Raw genomic sequence first — 13,562 nt, forward strand, 5'->3', positions numbered from 1 at the left:
CCCACGCCCTGAGCGGCAGGACATGTCGGCACAGGGAGCCCCTGTGGGCCAGCTTGCGCTTCGCTCGGGCCTCGACCCGCCAGGGAGGCAGGCAGCATCTCTGGCACAGAGCCCTGGGCAGGGTGCACTTGTGCAGATGCCGGTGCCGTCAGTGGCCAGAGACCCGGGCCCCCGCAGTAGCGGAGAGCACCAGGCTGTCGTTCCTCGTCCACGTCCTCTTGCCGAAGTTCTGGTTGCGCTCTTCCCTGAACCTGCTGCTGTCCGCACACCCGGCACGTTGCCTTTGACATCCCAGGGTCTTCAGCTCAAACTCCTCCTGGCCCTGGCCAAGCTGTCTGTCTGCCAGACGAGAGCCGAGGTGCTGGTTGGGGGCCCAGGCACCTGCAGGGCTGCCATTTGGTGCCTTGTCTTGGCACATCTCCAAGCAGTCTCGCTGTGCAGCATCTACAAACCCAGGTGCTTCCAGGCAGCAGTGGACACTGGTCTGTCTTTCTCTGCTTGGTGCTTTCCTCTGGTGCCTGGTTATTAACCTGCAGTTCTACTTCTCTTTCTGTTCTGTCATTTTTTTTCTCTCAAGAAATCAGTTGTGCACCTAGTGGTGTCTCTGGCCATTGAGGGGGGATGTAGTTTCTGGTAAGGCAGAGCTCAGTTATGGCATAACAAATACAGCAGTCTCCGATGGGGGCAAGTAGTAAATGCTTTAGAGGGAGAGTCTGTGAATGGGGCACACGTAGAAAGATCCTCTCCATGTCACCTTCCCCCGTTGGTTTAGAGAGGTCAAAGGAGGCATCCCTGACTTCTGTTTAATAGCTCCCAACGGACCTGTCCTCCTTCCTTTCCGAACTTGCTTATACCATCTACCTCCACAAACGCTTGTGGCAACAAGTGCCACAAGTTGGCTACGCATTGTATATAAACAAAAGCATGTCCTCTAACAAGATGCCTGGGGTGGAGCATCCAAACCAGCAGCACTCCCGCTGAGGTATGGCCTAGGGCCTCTTGTTGGAACCCTTAAGCGTTGCTCACCCCGTGTGTCACGTCACATACTGACGGGTGGGCGGTCGCTTCCATTTGGTTATCCGTAGCGATGTCTGCCTTAGCGCAGTACTGTCTTACCCACTGCAGTCAGACTAATTTGGAGACGAAAGGAGAGCAACAGGGAGAGAAATACCACATGAGAGTGAAGAGCAAAGGCTTGTGAAGCCTCTGCAGACTCTACCAGGCAAACCTAATTCACCTGGGGAAGAACAACAACTTGCAGTCACTGCAGACTGGACAGGCTTTGTAAGACTCGAGGGTGCTCGCCCATCCCACTAGGCTGGTGGGGCTGTGGAAAGTGCTTTACGTACATGTACGTCTTTCAGTGGCTGCCCCAAATAATAGCAGCATGTTAGTGGCCACCTTTATTAGATGGTCTTCTGTCCCCAGACTGCCTTGCAGTGGGCACCTGCCTCTTCTGTGGCAAGTAGCGTCTCTGAGGGGACTGAATACAGGTCTGCTCCATCCTTGCCAACATGAACACCATCTCGTAACCTGTCAGTTCTGTTGGCACTTGCTGCGGTTGTTCGAGATGGGTATGTTTGTAACTTGGATCGCTGGGCTGGTGTTAAACCATCCAGACCTGCCTGGGGCCAATTCAGACTTTACTGTTTGATTCCAGGACCATCACCCATCCCAGCAGAACCCAAGTGGGCTCCATGGGATTTACTTGCGGGCCTTCTGCACGGGGCTTGACTCTGTGCTGCAGCCCTATCGTCAGGCACTGCTTGACCTGGAACAAGAGGTAAGAGGGAGGTGGCTGAGGTACTGCTGTGGTACTGTGTGGCTGGGCTCTGGAAATGCTGCAGCTTGAACTCTGGTGCAGTGGGAGCCTGCTGCTTGTATGGCAAGTAGCCTGACAAGCAGCTGCCAGGGACAGGACAGGAACTTTCACTTTTCACTTTGGGGATGTCTTCCAAATGGCTACTGCAAGTGCAGTCAATATTGGTCAATGCATTCTGTGTCACTGACTTCTTGATCCATGTGAGGGCTCCCTTAGTTCCAGGACAAGGCTCTGTCACTCCAGCTGTAGTGATCCATGCTTTTAGCTCTGAAGATTTTTGACTAATTCCCCTGTCGTGGCCAGGATAGCAGTGGTCATGTAACCTCGCAGGTGGAGTCACTGAGTCGGTGGCCAGTGGTCTCACTGTGAGTTGCAGCCTGAAGTGGGACAGGGCCCAAAAGTCTGTGGAGTGAGCTGTGAGCGAAGGCTCTTGTCATCAGGCTGTCTGCTCTCGCTTACCTTCATTCAGCCAGGCTCATAGGCTGTGGATTATTTCAGTTTGTGCTAACTGCTGTTGTCATTGCAGTTCCTGGCTGATCCTCATCTCTCCATCTCGCACATTAACTATTCCCTGGATCAGGTACGTTGCATAGGACTTGGAGGCTTCAGGTTTATGCACCTTAATACTCATAGGTACAACATGGGTAATGCTGCAGAGCTTGGCATTGCTGCTAGACCCCCATCTTTCCAACCACCTGACATTTGTACTTATCTCCTGTGTTTTAATGTCACCATTAACCTTTAGGCCTAAGCTTGCAAGAAAAAATAGATTTTCCTTCCTGCAAGGTTGCAGTAGCTGGTAGCACATATGTCACTGAGGTGGAAGAAGCTACGTGGTGTCTGTTTTTAGGCATCTTGATTTCCGAAATCACTAAATCCAGCGGGTCATCATTCGTGACCTTTCCTCAATGGAGTCCTGCCAGGAGTCTTATGCTTTATTGCATGGCTGAAGAACTTGTGAGTTGGGGATGCCCGGATAGCCCCCTTAAGGAGTATAGGAGTGTGCCTGGGGCACAAAGAGCTCTCGCTTCAACCATGCATCTGTCCCTCCGTTTCCTGAAAACTCATTTAGAGTCCAGCTCTGAAACTGGAGTGGTGGGGGGAGCTGTTTGATTTTTTTTTCGTATCCTGGAGCCAAAGTCTCAAACTTGGCATTTTGAGAAACTGCAGAATCACACTGATGCACTTCCAGCCTGTCAGTACAATTTTGTGTTCCCCGTAGCTTGCTTACTGTGCAGAGTGTCTCCGGACCCGCCTATCTCCTCTTTCATGATGCAGCTTGAGCCCGATGCTGGCATAGTGTTGCATGTCCCATATCTTAGGCTGATTGTCTGTCCGTGCAGAGACTGAGGTCTCCTGTTCTAGGGACACCCAGATCAGGGCAATAGTGCTACCCACTTGTGGGGCGACTGAAGTAACCAGCTGGAAAATCACTACATTTTGCTGCTTTGCCCCAAGTGCCCTTGCTGTCTCTTGCTTAGGAGCCTGCTCTTATGTGTTGATCCTTGCTTTGCAGTTCCAGCTGCTTTTCCCCTCGGTGATGGTGGTGGTTGAGCAGATCAAGACTCAGAAGGTACAGTGAAGGGTGACTGGGGCATCCACACTGGGATGTGGCGTTCCCCCTCTTTCCCTTCAGTTGGAGTTGCTTGTGGGTGGAGGTGTCACCAGATGATAGACAGGGCTTGTAGGTGGTTGGTGGGTGCACTCATCAGGAAGTAACTGATTTCTCAGGGTCTGTCTTTTTCTCAGAGGCTACATGAAGCAGGCAGCAGAGAGATTCTGACCATAAGCAAGAGTGAGGCAGTGGGGTGATTTGCATCTTTAAAGTTGAGGGAAAGAGACAGATTTTTGGCAGACAGGCTTAGAGCTGGGACAGGATGCGGGTGTACAGCAATCCTCTCCCTTGACCTGGTCACACTGCTGTTTTCAGTATACAGGGATGGAGCATGTTGCCACGTTTGCGGCTGGCTTTGCTCCTACTTATGCCTGATCCCAAAGGATTCGCATCCCAGGAAATTGGGGGCATTCGCTAGATTCTGTGAAGCACTGGGAAAAGCTTGTGTGCTGGCTGCTAAGTGGTGTCTGGGGAAAAGGGCTCACACAGCATTTCCTAGAGCAGTGGTTTTCAAACTGAGGTGTGCACACCCCAGCCGCATGTGGCTAAGCTATAATAATGGTGGTGAAGCTTCTGATTGGCCAGTGCGTGATGAGTAATGGTATTGCTGGGTGTTGATGCTGGCATCAACACGCTTCCTGAGGAGTGAATGTGGAGATGCGCTGGGGTTGAGGGGAATGAGCAGCAGTGTTCTGCAGGTAAAGGGGTGTGCAGCCAAAAAAGTTTGCAATCCACTGCCCTGGAGTTTGTGAGGCCTTTCCCTTCCATCCCATGGCAGGTCGTCATTGAGACATCTGGAATGCCAGCACTGCATCAAGACAGCAACTTGCTGCTGATCCACTGTGACTACTTTATTTCTTCTACAGATTCATGGCTGTCAGATCCTGGAGACTGTCCACAAGCACAGCTGTGGAGGGCTGCCCCCCGTGCGCAGTGCACTGGAAAAGTAGGGAGATTCTCTAATCCTGCTGCTGAGTTCTTGTGGAACAGCTGTAGTTAGTAATAGAATCTCCTCTCCAAACACCCGTTTGATCCAGGAAATGGGCTTGGGGCTGGGGGTGCAAGTCCTCTGCTTATCCTCAGGATGAGTGCAGCCTGGACAAAACCAGTGTGCACCTCTGCCAGACACTGACCTGCCAGCTGTCTCATTGCTGAGCTGCTGGGGCATCTTTTTGGGGAGGGAAGTTCAGTCTCCATGGCTTCTGAGCTGAGGTGGCTAACAAGGAGCCAGCTGAGACTGGCTGAGTGGTGAGGGTTCTGCTAGTTACTGTCCTCGTGATTTCCCCATTACCCAGTGCAGTTCCTGTGCATGTCACAGTAGGAGCTGCTTCGTGATATCACTGGAGCCCTTGGGACTTAGCTTGGGTGTTCAGACAGTAGGGCAGTTTAGTTAGCTGCATGTCCCCGTGGAGGGAACTAGGGCACTGACTTCCCAGGTGTGGTTTGTGGAGCTGCTGAGATGTCCAGGCGAGAAGGAACAGTGAGCTGGAGGGTTGCCATATGGCATCCTGGGCATGTCACTGTGTCACATGTCTGACTGCTTGTAATGGAACTAAGCAGGTGTCATGCTCGTGGCGGGCCCAGGACCATCCATGTCTCCCTGGGAGTGCACAGCTTTCTGGCAGAAGAGCTCCCATCTGGCTAACTGATCTGATGCATAATATATGTTCAGTTCCAGCTGCTTTATACACAGATCCCTCTTACTTCCCACTCTTCTTGGTCTCCAGGATCCTGGCTGTGTGTCATGGGGTTATGTATAAGCAGCTGTCTGCCTGGATGCTGCATGGACTGCTGCTAGATCAACATGAAGAGTTTTTCATCAGACAAGGCCCATCTTCAGGGAATGTCCCTGCCCAGCCAGAAGAGGAGGATGACGACCTGGGAATTGGGGGGCTAACAGGGAAACAGCTGCGAGAGCTACAGGACCTGGTGAGGTTCCAGCTCAAGGCATAGCTTCTTTAGGGCATTTGTGGGTCTGGGCAGAGACATGTGGCCAGCAGAAGAACCATGTGCACCGATGTTCTCATTGCCTTTGCGTCCACAGTGCAAGTGCGCTGTGAATTCACCCCCTGATATTCCACACTCAACTTCCCTGTGTAGGAAGGTCAGGCCAAGCATAAGTTGCACAAACACACAGACTAGCAAAGATAAAATAGATTTTTAAGGACAATTAGCAGAAGGCATAAAGATTTTCAGTTTATCAAATGCTGGGAGCCTGTGAAAGGATTGTTCAGCCTGCTGGATTCCCAGAGAAATAAAGGACATGGCAGAGGGATCAAATGCATCTCTTCCTCGGTTATCTCCACAGAGGATGCTGGAGATGCCTATGCCAAAAAAGCTTCTTTTCAGATAAAGAGATGAGGACTCCTTAAAACTGAGTTTTCAGGAGTGGAGATGTAGGATTAGCTGATACAGTAAAAACAAGGACTAGATGGTTCTTCACCTGAGTGCTGAGAATTTGGAGCTGAGAGGGAGAGCAGCTAACAAAAAAAAAAATGCAAACTTACTGGAATTGGCTGTCACGACCAAAGGGTAATAAATGCAGCTCTCTAGACATGGCTCTGAGGTGATCCCAGGATTACAGCAGCCTGACCCATCGGTACTGAGTAAGCTGGGTGCAGCACTGAGTAGAGACATAAAACAAAACCAGCACAGCTTCTTTGAAAGAAAGTAATATGGGTATATGTTAAATGCCTATGAGGGGATTAGTTGGTACCGCGAATATGTTTGAATGGAGGCAAGCCCCCTCGGCTTACCTGCATTATGTAGGTTGTGTTTGTCTTCTTCCACACCATCTCCATGGCTGATTTTCTTCTGTTTGAATTGTCCATCCCCTGCACCTTCCCTCATCCATTCCACCAACTCCTTTTTCTGTGTTCCTTTCTTGTCCTGTGATAGCGCTTGATTGAGGAGGAAAACATGCTGGCACCATCTCTGAAACAGTTTTCCCTGCGGGTGGAGATGCTACCATCATACATTCCTGTGCGGGTTGCTGAGAAAATCCTCTTTGTGGGAGAATCAGTTCAGATGTTTGAGAATCAAAACGTGACCCTGACCAGAAAAGGTAGGACAGCTGCCTGCGGCTTCCCATGTTGTGTGGAACATGGGCGCTTCTAAAGCATCGTGCCACGCATCCTGCAGTACGCACCTCTGTGATTCCAGCTGAGTCTCCCTGCCCTCCAGTGCAAGAGCAGTCACTTCTAAGCCAACCTTTGAGCCCACTGGAGACTGTGTTGTCCCCTGCCCGCCCTCACAGTAATTGTCTTTATGAGTATTGTAGTAGCCATGAGGTATTTCTGGCTCACTCACCATTCAGTATTTCTGCATCCTCACCTAGGTTTCATCCCATTCAGTCTGCCAGTCTCCATGTTTCTCCCACACATCTGCCAATATTCTAGGAAAAGGGAAGTAGTGTTACACAAGTCAAAAGGTTGAGACATAGAGCCGTTGCCCAGGTCCAGTCTGGTTAGCGGTGTTTGTGCTGTTCCCAGTTTCCTGTGGTCCAGCTGCCTATTGTCAGGTCTGAGGCAAACTACTGTGACACCTTCCTCTCCATGACCTGCCATATGGCTCCATTCACTCCTTCCCTCAGACCTGCTCCCCAGCCTGGGAGTCCACCCGGGCACCTGTTTTCAGATGGCAGCATCCTCTGTCTCTGGCCTCTGAGCTCCTAGAACCAAATCTTGTCTTATGCCCCTCTCTGTTCTAGCATAGCCCAGGTGCACTCAATTTGGGCCTTCTGTGCAAAGACACTTAAGTGGTTGCATTTCATGGCATGAAGCATCAGCCACACTAAGTCACTTCTTGTAAAGGTGTCATTTAGCTTAGCTGATCAAAAGAACTCCCACATTCTGAAGTAGGATGGAAATAGAAAATGTTGCTTGCAGAGTGGTGGATGTTGTATCATTGGGACAAGCCACTTCTAGAAGCCCTCTGGAAGCATTTTACTTCTAGGTGACCCCAATACACCAAGTTAGGCAGTGCTCTGTGCAAGGAAGGTGGGTACCCAGTGGCAGAGATGCAGCTGGTGGGAAGCATAGCCATCAAACTTCTACTTGGTCTCTTAGGCAAAGGCTGCTGAGTGGCTTGTTGAGGTACTGTGCTCTTCTGTGCTGTTTTAGCTGTGTGCCAATGCTCTTCTGTATGCTGGGCAGGCTCCATCCTGAAGAACCAGGAGGACACTTTTGCTGCAGAGTTGCACCGACTCAAGCAACAGCCACTCTTTAGCCTGGTGGACTTCGAGTCTGTGGTTGATTGGATACGAAGTACTGTTGCTGAGGTAATCTCACTGCAAGGAAACCAAGCTGCCTGTGAGCTATCAGGAAGGGCGAGGCCCAGGTGGGGTGACTGCTTTGTTGATTGAATGTCTGCTGTGATGCTGCATTGTCGTCTTTAATCAGAACATTGTGTAAAGAATGGCTGTTGGAACACTTGTCTTCCCTTACCCTTTCATTTTTATATTTTAAATGTTTAGTCAAAATAGATATAGCAAGAAACATTACAGTTTGCATCAGAGAGACTTAATTTATATACAAAGTCTCAGTTTATTATAGAACTTGGGCATTGCACTCTGAGCAATGGGAACAGCAGAGGAGTCAGACATGTCCTCACCATGGGGAGGAGGCCAGGAATAAGAGCCAAGACTTGAGTTGGCTTTGTAACAGGGTTTGACTCAGCTTGTGTCCTCTGTAGTGTCTTCTCATGTGGATCTTGACTTCTTTTGGAAATCTTGGGAAGAGTTTGCTGCTAGGGGGAATGGGGCAGTGTGAATTAAAGGGTTCGTTCATTAGTAACACAGATCATTCTCAGGCAGATCCCTCCCCTTTGCTATGCTGGCCTGGTGGTGGGGAACAGCATATTCTGTTCTGTGTAAATTCCTTTACTGCACTTGGCATGCTCTGAGTTGCAGCTGAATCTGACCAGGTTCAGAGAAGAATACAATGTTGTGGGTGTTGGGCTGGACTGACCATGTTCTTGCATCTACATAGCACCTGTGGAAGCTGATGGTGGAAGAATCGGATTTACTAGGACAGCTGAAGGTAACAACTCTCTGTGCAAACTCATGCATGCTTTTCTTCAAGGGGTCATTTTATCAGTTTTCCCTCATTTTTTGGGTTATGCATTTGTCTCCTTTGGGTAAAGCTGTTCACATTACTTCTGTCACTAAGATAGGAGCAGCATAGCAGGGACTGACAGAGGCAGGCAGTTTCTGTATGGGGTACATGGTTTCACAGTGTGCCCTCTAAGGAAGAGGAATGACATTGCTGGCCATCCAGGCAGGATGGATACTGTCCAGAGCCACAGGCTTCTGCCCAATTCATGTTCTGCAGCCGCTCCTCAGAGCAGCCCAAGCCACAGTCTGTTGAAGCAGTAACAGAAACAGATGTTTGTACAATTCTTCCTCTTCCTCCTCCTCTTGGAATTTCATATTTAAATATCTGTCTTCACAGATTATTAAAGATTTCTATCTCTTGGGAAGAGGAGAGTTGTTTCAGGCCTTCATTGACACTGCACAGCACATGCTAAAAACGCCACCCACTGCTGTAACCGAACATGGTGAGTCCCATGCTTAGTCCTGCTCACTCTGCATGCTGTACTGAGAGAATAGTAAGCCCTGCCAGCACTACAAATATGAGATCAATTTAGTTCTTGAACAGCCAGCAAGGAAGACCCCATAGTGTCCCCACTCAAGTGCTATACCAGTCAGTCTTCCTGCCCTTTGCACTGACCAGGTCTAGGTAATAGCTTTAGGGAGCAATCCTTCATTAGGAAGGGGTGAGATAAATTAAACTGCACCTTAACAAGGTTTTTCCTACCTGGCATTAGTAGCATGGCTGCCTCACAATTTGGTAAGTTCCTTTTTTAAATAGGAGCAAGTCAAACCACTGGAGTGCTGCCCTGGGAGACAGATGGAGGGCTCCCCTTTCCTACATATGGGCAGTGGCTTATCTGGCACTGTACTGTCACGAGTACAGTGAGTGCCCAGTATCCTGGGTGGAAGAGCAGGTTCTACTTGCACAGCCCCCAAGAGGGATGGGAGTGGGCTACCCATGGGTGGCTGAGGTATGAGAACAAACTTCTCAACCCCTGGTCCTGGTAACAGCTCTGGGGTTAGTGTTGGCTGCACCATGACACTGTTGCTGAGGCTTATGCTTTTTCCTTGTCAGATGTCAACGTTGCATTCCAGCAGTCTGCCCACAAGGTGCTTCTGGATGATGATAACCTCCTCCCCCTGCTCCACCTGACCATTGAGTATCATGGGAAGGAGCACAAAGGTACCAACTTGAGCTTGTTGCCAAGGGATGGGGGGAGCCATGAGCTGTCCTGCTTCAGTCTCTGCTCCACTCCACAGACCTTTCAGGTTAAGGAGTCTGAGCTTCCTGTGCGCGCACCTTTGACTCAGGCACCCTCCTGTGTGCTTCCTGGTCCTGGAGGGGGATGCCCTGCCTCACTGTGTCCCCTGCTCTGTTGCTTGCTGGAGGATCTCTTCCTCCTCCAAGTGTCTGCGCCCAGGTCACAGTTCTGCTGTTCTGTTTCTTTCCAGATCCCTCTCAGGCCCGAGAAGGACCCTCCCGGGAGCTCTCACCCCGCGAGGCCCCCACCTCTGGCTGGGCTGCGCTCGGCCTCTCTTACAAAGTACAGTGGCCACTGCACATTCTCTTCACACCTGCTGTCCTGGAGAAGTGAGTGCCAGCCCCTGCCTGCTTACAGTTAGCATATAGTATCTTGGATACCAGGCACACAGATGCTGTTGTCTACCAGTCAGTGAAATGGGTACAGCTGCATTATGTTCCTTAGTCGCCGCATAAGAACGTGTTGCTGGTGTCTGGGTAAGCAGCTGCAGTGCTGGTCAGTATGTATCACTCCACCAGCAGTGCTGCTTCTGCAGCAAACCCGGCAGCTCCATTCCTTCCTCCTTTGCAGCACCAGGGCAAACCCTGAGTTAGTGCCCCTGGCTGCAGGAAGCATTTTTGTTCAGAGGCAGGCCATCACTATGCCAGCTCTGCCTCAGTGTTCAGCCCCCCTGGTGCCCCTTGGTTTCACATCTGTGTTGTTCTGTAGTGGGTGTTTGGGTCCTGAAGAATGCACATGGCTCAGAAGCTCAGTCTTTGTCTTGGCTGCAGGTATAATGTCGTCTTCAAATACCTGCTGAGCGTCAGGCGGGTGCAGGCTGAGCTGCAGCACTGCTGGGCCCTGCAGATGCAGCGCAAGCACCTGAAGTCCAACAGAACTGATGCCATCAAGTGGCGTCTGCGGGATCACATGGCATTCCTTGTGGACAATCTCCAGTACTATCTGCAGGTCAGGGTACAGGGGATGCTGAGCAGGCACCCATGTCCTGTGCAGCAAGATATAGCTTGTTTGCTGGAGCTTTTCCTCCCCACTAGGTTTTATCTGTAGGATATGGAGTAGCAGGGAGGATAAGGGTTAACAGCACGCAGAACCAGACCAACCCCTGCTAGATTACATCCTGAACAGGTGCTAAAGAGACTGGTTCTCTGAGGAACCAGTACATGACTAAAGCTTATGGTCTCCTGAACTGGTAGAGCTGTAAGCAAGTGCTCAGTGCTCTTAGAAAGGTGGGAATCCCAGCTTCCAAATGGCACTTCACATTCATGGCAGCCATGCTGATGGAATCCATGTGATCAAGAGCCTTCCCACCTTTCTCCCTCTCCACATCAACTCCATCCTGAACTTAGTGTTTAGTATCTGAAGAATTGACAGGAGGGTATAAACAAGACCCTGGTCAGAAAATGTCAATGTAAAGTATAGAGGTTAGATTACATCTTTTGAATCTTTTGCTGAAAGTTAACAGTATAACAATTCTCACTGATATAAAGCTGTGACTTTCCACTTAAGCTGTATGTAGGGTGAGAAGATATTACTTTCTCCCTGCATTATAGCTGTATTTTTTTCCACTTGGCTTACTTTGGCAATTATACTGCTTATTTAACAAGGAAAGGACAGTATGTGAGTTGGGGGAGGAGTAGAAAAGGGGAAAATATTAACTTTTTCTTGAAACTCTAGTACTTTGAACTAATTTCCTAATTGACCAGACAGAACCCTCCAATTTCAGTTCTTGTTTATTCACAGTCCTGTTTTTCCAGTAGGAAAGAGTGGCTGATAATTTTTTATTCAACAGGATCAAAAGCCTACAAGAACTACAAACAAACTTTAGACTTTTTCTTTGAAAAAAGATTTCCATTTTTAGAAAATCTGTACCACCAAATTACATCCCTGTCTAAATGTTAGAATTTGTATTTGGTAGCTGTGTTGGTCTGAGACAAAAAATAAATGCAGAACTCTAGAACTCTTGGTTCAGAGATGATACCTTTTATTAGACCAACTAAGATATTACAAAAAAAGTATAGCTTTTTCTGCAAGCTTTCAGGCACACAGGCCCTTCCTCAGGCTCAGGGAAAATTAAAGATGGTAAAAAAAGTCCCCGTAGGTTAAAAAAAAAAACAAAAAACCACACACTTCATTTTTGCGCAGAAGAAGCTGAAGGTGGAAGTCTGTTCCTCTGGATCCATGAGAGTATCTTTGTGAGTTGCTCTTTGAGATGCAGATAAGGCAGGATTCCTTCCCTGGTGGTGTCAGATGGCAGAAAGGCAGGGAGGTGTAGAAATCTTTCTTGTCCAGCAGTGAAATTTAAATCCAAAACCATTTAGACAAGCATTTAAGTCAGCTGGGGCGAGTCATTCATAGGGTTTTGCTAACCCTCCGCAAGCAGACTGAATAGACTGGGCAGAGGTGGAATGGCATTCATCATGCAAGGAGAATAGAATGATGCTAATGAGAGTTTTTTGATGTATCCGTCAGGTGGATGTGCTGGAATCTCAGTTCTCACAGCTTCTGCAACAGATAAATTCTACCCGGGATTTTGAGAGTATCCGGTTGGCTCATGATCACTTCCTCAGTAACCTGTTGGCTCAGTCATTCATTCTGCTGAAACCCGTGAGTTGTTCTTGCCTTCTGATTCTTTTCTGCAGTGTATCACAGAGATCATGTGCTCACTCATGAATAGACATGACAAGCCAGGAGCATTTCACTAGGTTCATATTTAATTAACCTAGTGTGACCACCTGAATCTCATAGGCCATTGGAATCCCAGGAATTAACCCATTTGCATTTTTTCTAGAAAAGCATGTCTGTCAGCATGGCCTGTCTTCCTAGATGTGTGACTTTTTATGCTTGCTGCACTGAAATGCAGATGGTTTCTTTATGCCCAGTTGACCAGGAGACTAAGATGGCTCTGTATCTGTAACCTGTCTTCTGCATTATTCACAACATTATTTACAGGCTCCTAGGATAGGTGGAAAATGTCTTCCATTCCTTTTTTCCGGCATCTTGCTTGCTTTAGTTCAACAGCTTGATTTAGCATTAAAGGATTGTTAAAAGGATAAATTAGACAGTCTAAGTCCTATCTTCAGTTCATTGCTTCCATCTTAAAGTTTGTTTTCTTGCCATCTCTGTGAAAAAAACTTAAATCGCCAAGTGTGAACAGCTCTGCTGCTAAGACACGAGGCATTGCTGAAACACTTAAGGCAGAGAGCTGTACAGTTCCCCTGGTCTGGAGGGGAAATTACTGCTTAAGAGCTTATACCAGCTGATCCTATGCAATTGCTGTCTGTCCTTTCATAATCTACAGCAAGTGAAGGTAAGATACAGTTTATCTGAGGAAAATTACTTGGGCTTAGCTTCACTTCCTGCAGGATGGGAACAGACTGAAATAACATTTACACTTGATTCACTGGTACTATGGTAAGTTCTCCCTTTAGAACAAGAGATGCACTGGTATATTGGATCGGCACCAATTAAAAGGAAAGTTAACATTATCAGCAATCGGCTTTTCTTGGCCTGTGTAGCCGATAATGTCACCGATTAAATGCCATGTGCCTACGTACAGCGGCCATGCATGTAGCCAGGAGTGCAGCTGGGCAGCTTGGAGGGCAGCTTTCTGCTGGTGAGGGCAAGGGGCTGGGATGGGGGGCGGGGTGCGCCACTTAAGGCTCCCACAGTGAGGGAGGGAGTGGGACAGATGCAAGTACTGCTAAAGCCAGGATGGTGAATAGGACACTGGGAGTAAGGCAGAGCTGTGGACAGCTCATCCTGGGGGGGGGG

At 48.9% G+C, this 13,562-nt stretch overlaps 1 protein-coding gene across 1 annotated transcript in view; it reads left to right on the plus strand.

Moving 5' to 3' along the window:
* TUBGCP4 (tubulin gamma complex associated protein 4) overlaps nucleotides 1-13,562 on the plus strand; it is a 21,172-nt gene that overhangs the window by 471 nt on the left and 7,139 nt on the right. Inside the window, exons 2-14 of the mRNA XM_019503796.1 lie at nucleotides 1,661-1,783; nucleotides 2,349-2,402; nucleotides 3,339-3,395; nucleotides 4,304-4,383; nucleotides 5,165-5,366; nucleotides 6,336-6,501; nucleotides 7,592-7,716; nucleotides 8,426-8,476; nucleotides 8,888-8,993; nucleotides 9,605-9,712; nucleotides 9,982-10,120; nucleotides 10,562-10,739; nucleotides 12,261-12,395. Of these exons, the coding sequence (XP_019359341.1) occupies nucleotides 1,661-1,783; nucleotides 2,349-2,402; nucleotides 3,339-3,395; nucleotides 4,304-4,383; nucleotides 5,165-5,366; nucleotides 6,336-6,501; nucleotides 7,592-7,716; nucleotides 8,426-8,476; nucleotides 8,888-8,993; nucleotides 9,605-9,712; nucleotides 9,982-10,120; nucleotides 10,562-10,739; nucleotides 12,261-12,395 (1,524 nt within the window). The remainder of the gene's footprint in view (nucleotides 1-1,660; nucleotides 1,784-2,348; nucleotides 2,403-3,338; nucleotides 3,396-4,303; nucleotides 4,384-5,164; nucleotides 5,367-6,335; nucleotides 6,502-7,591; nucleotides 7,717-8,425; nucleotides 8,477-8,887; nucleotides 8,994-9,604; nucleotides 9,713-9,981; nucleotides 10,121-10,561; nucleotides 10,740-12,260; nucleotides 12,396-13,562) is intronic.

The sequence above is a fragment of the Gavialis gangeticus genome, unplaced genomic scaffold, assembly GCF_001723915.1.
Source record: "Gavialis gangeticus isolate Ggan-Ray unplaced genomic scaffold, GavGan_comp1, whole genome shotgun sequence".
Lineage (NCBI taxonomy): Eukaryota > Metazoa > Chordata > Crocodylia > Gavialidae > Gavialis > Gavialis gangeticus.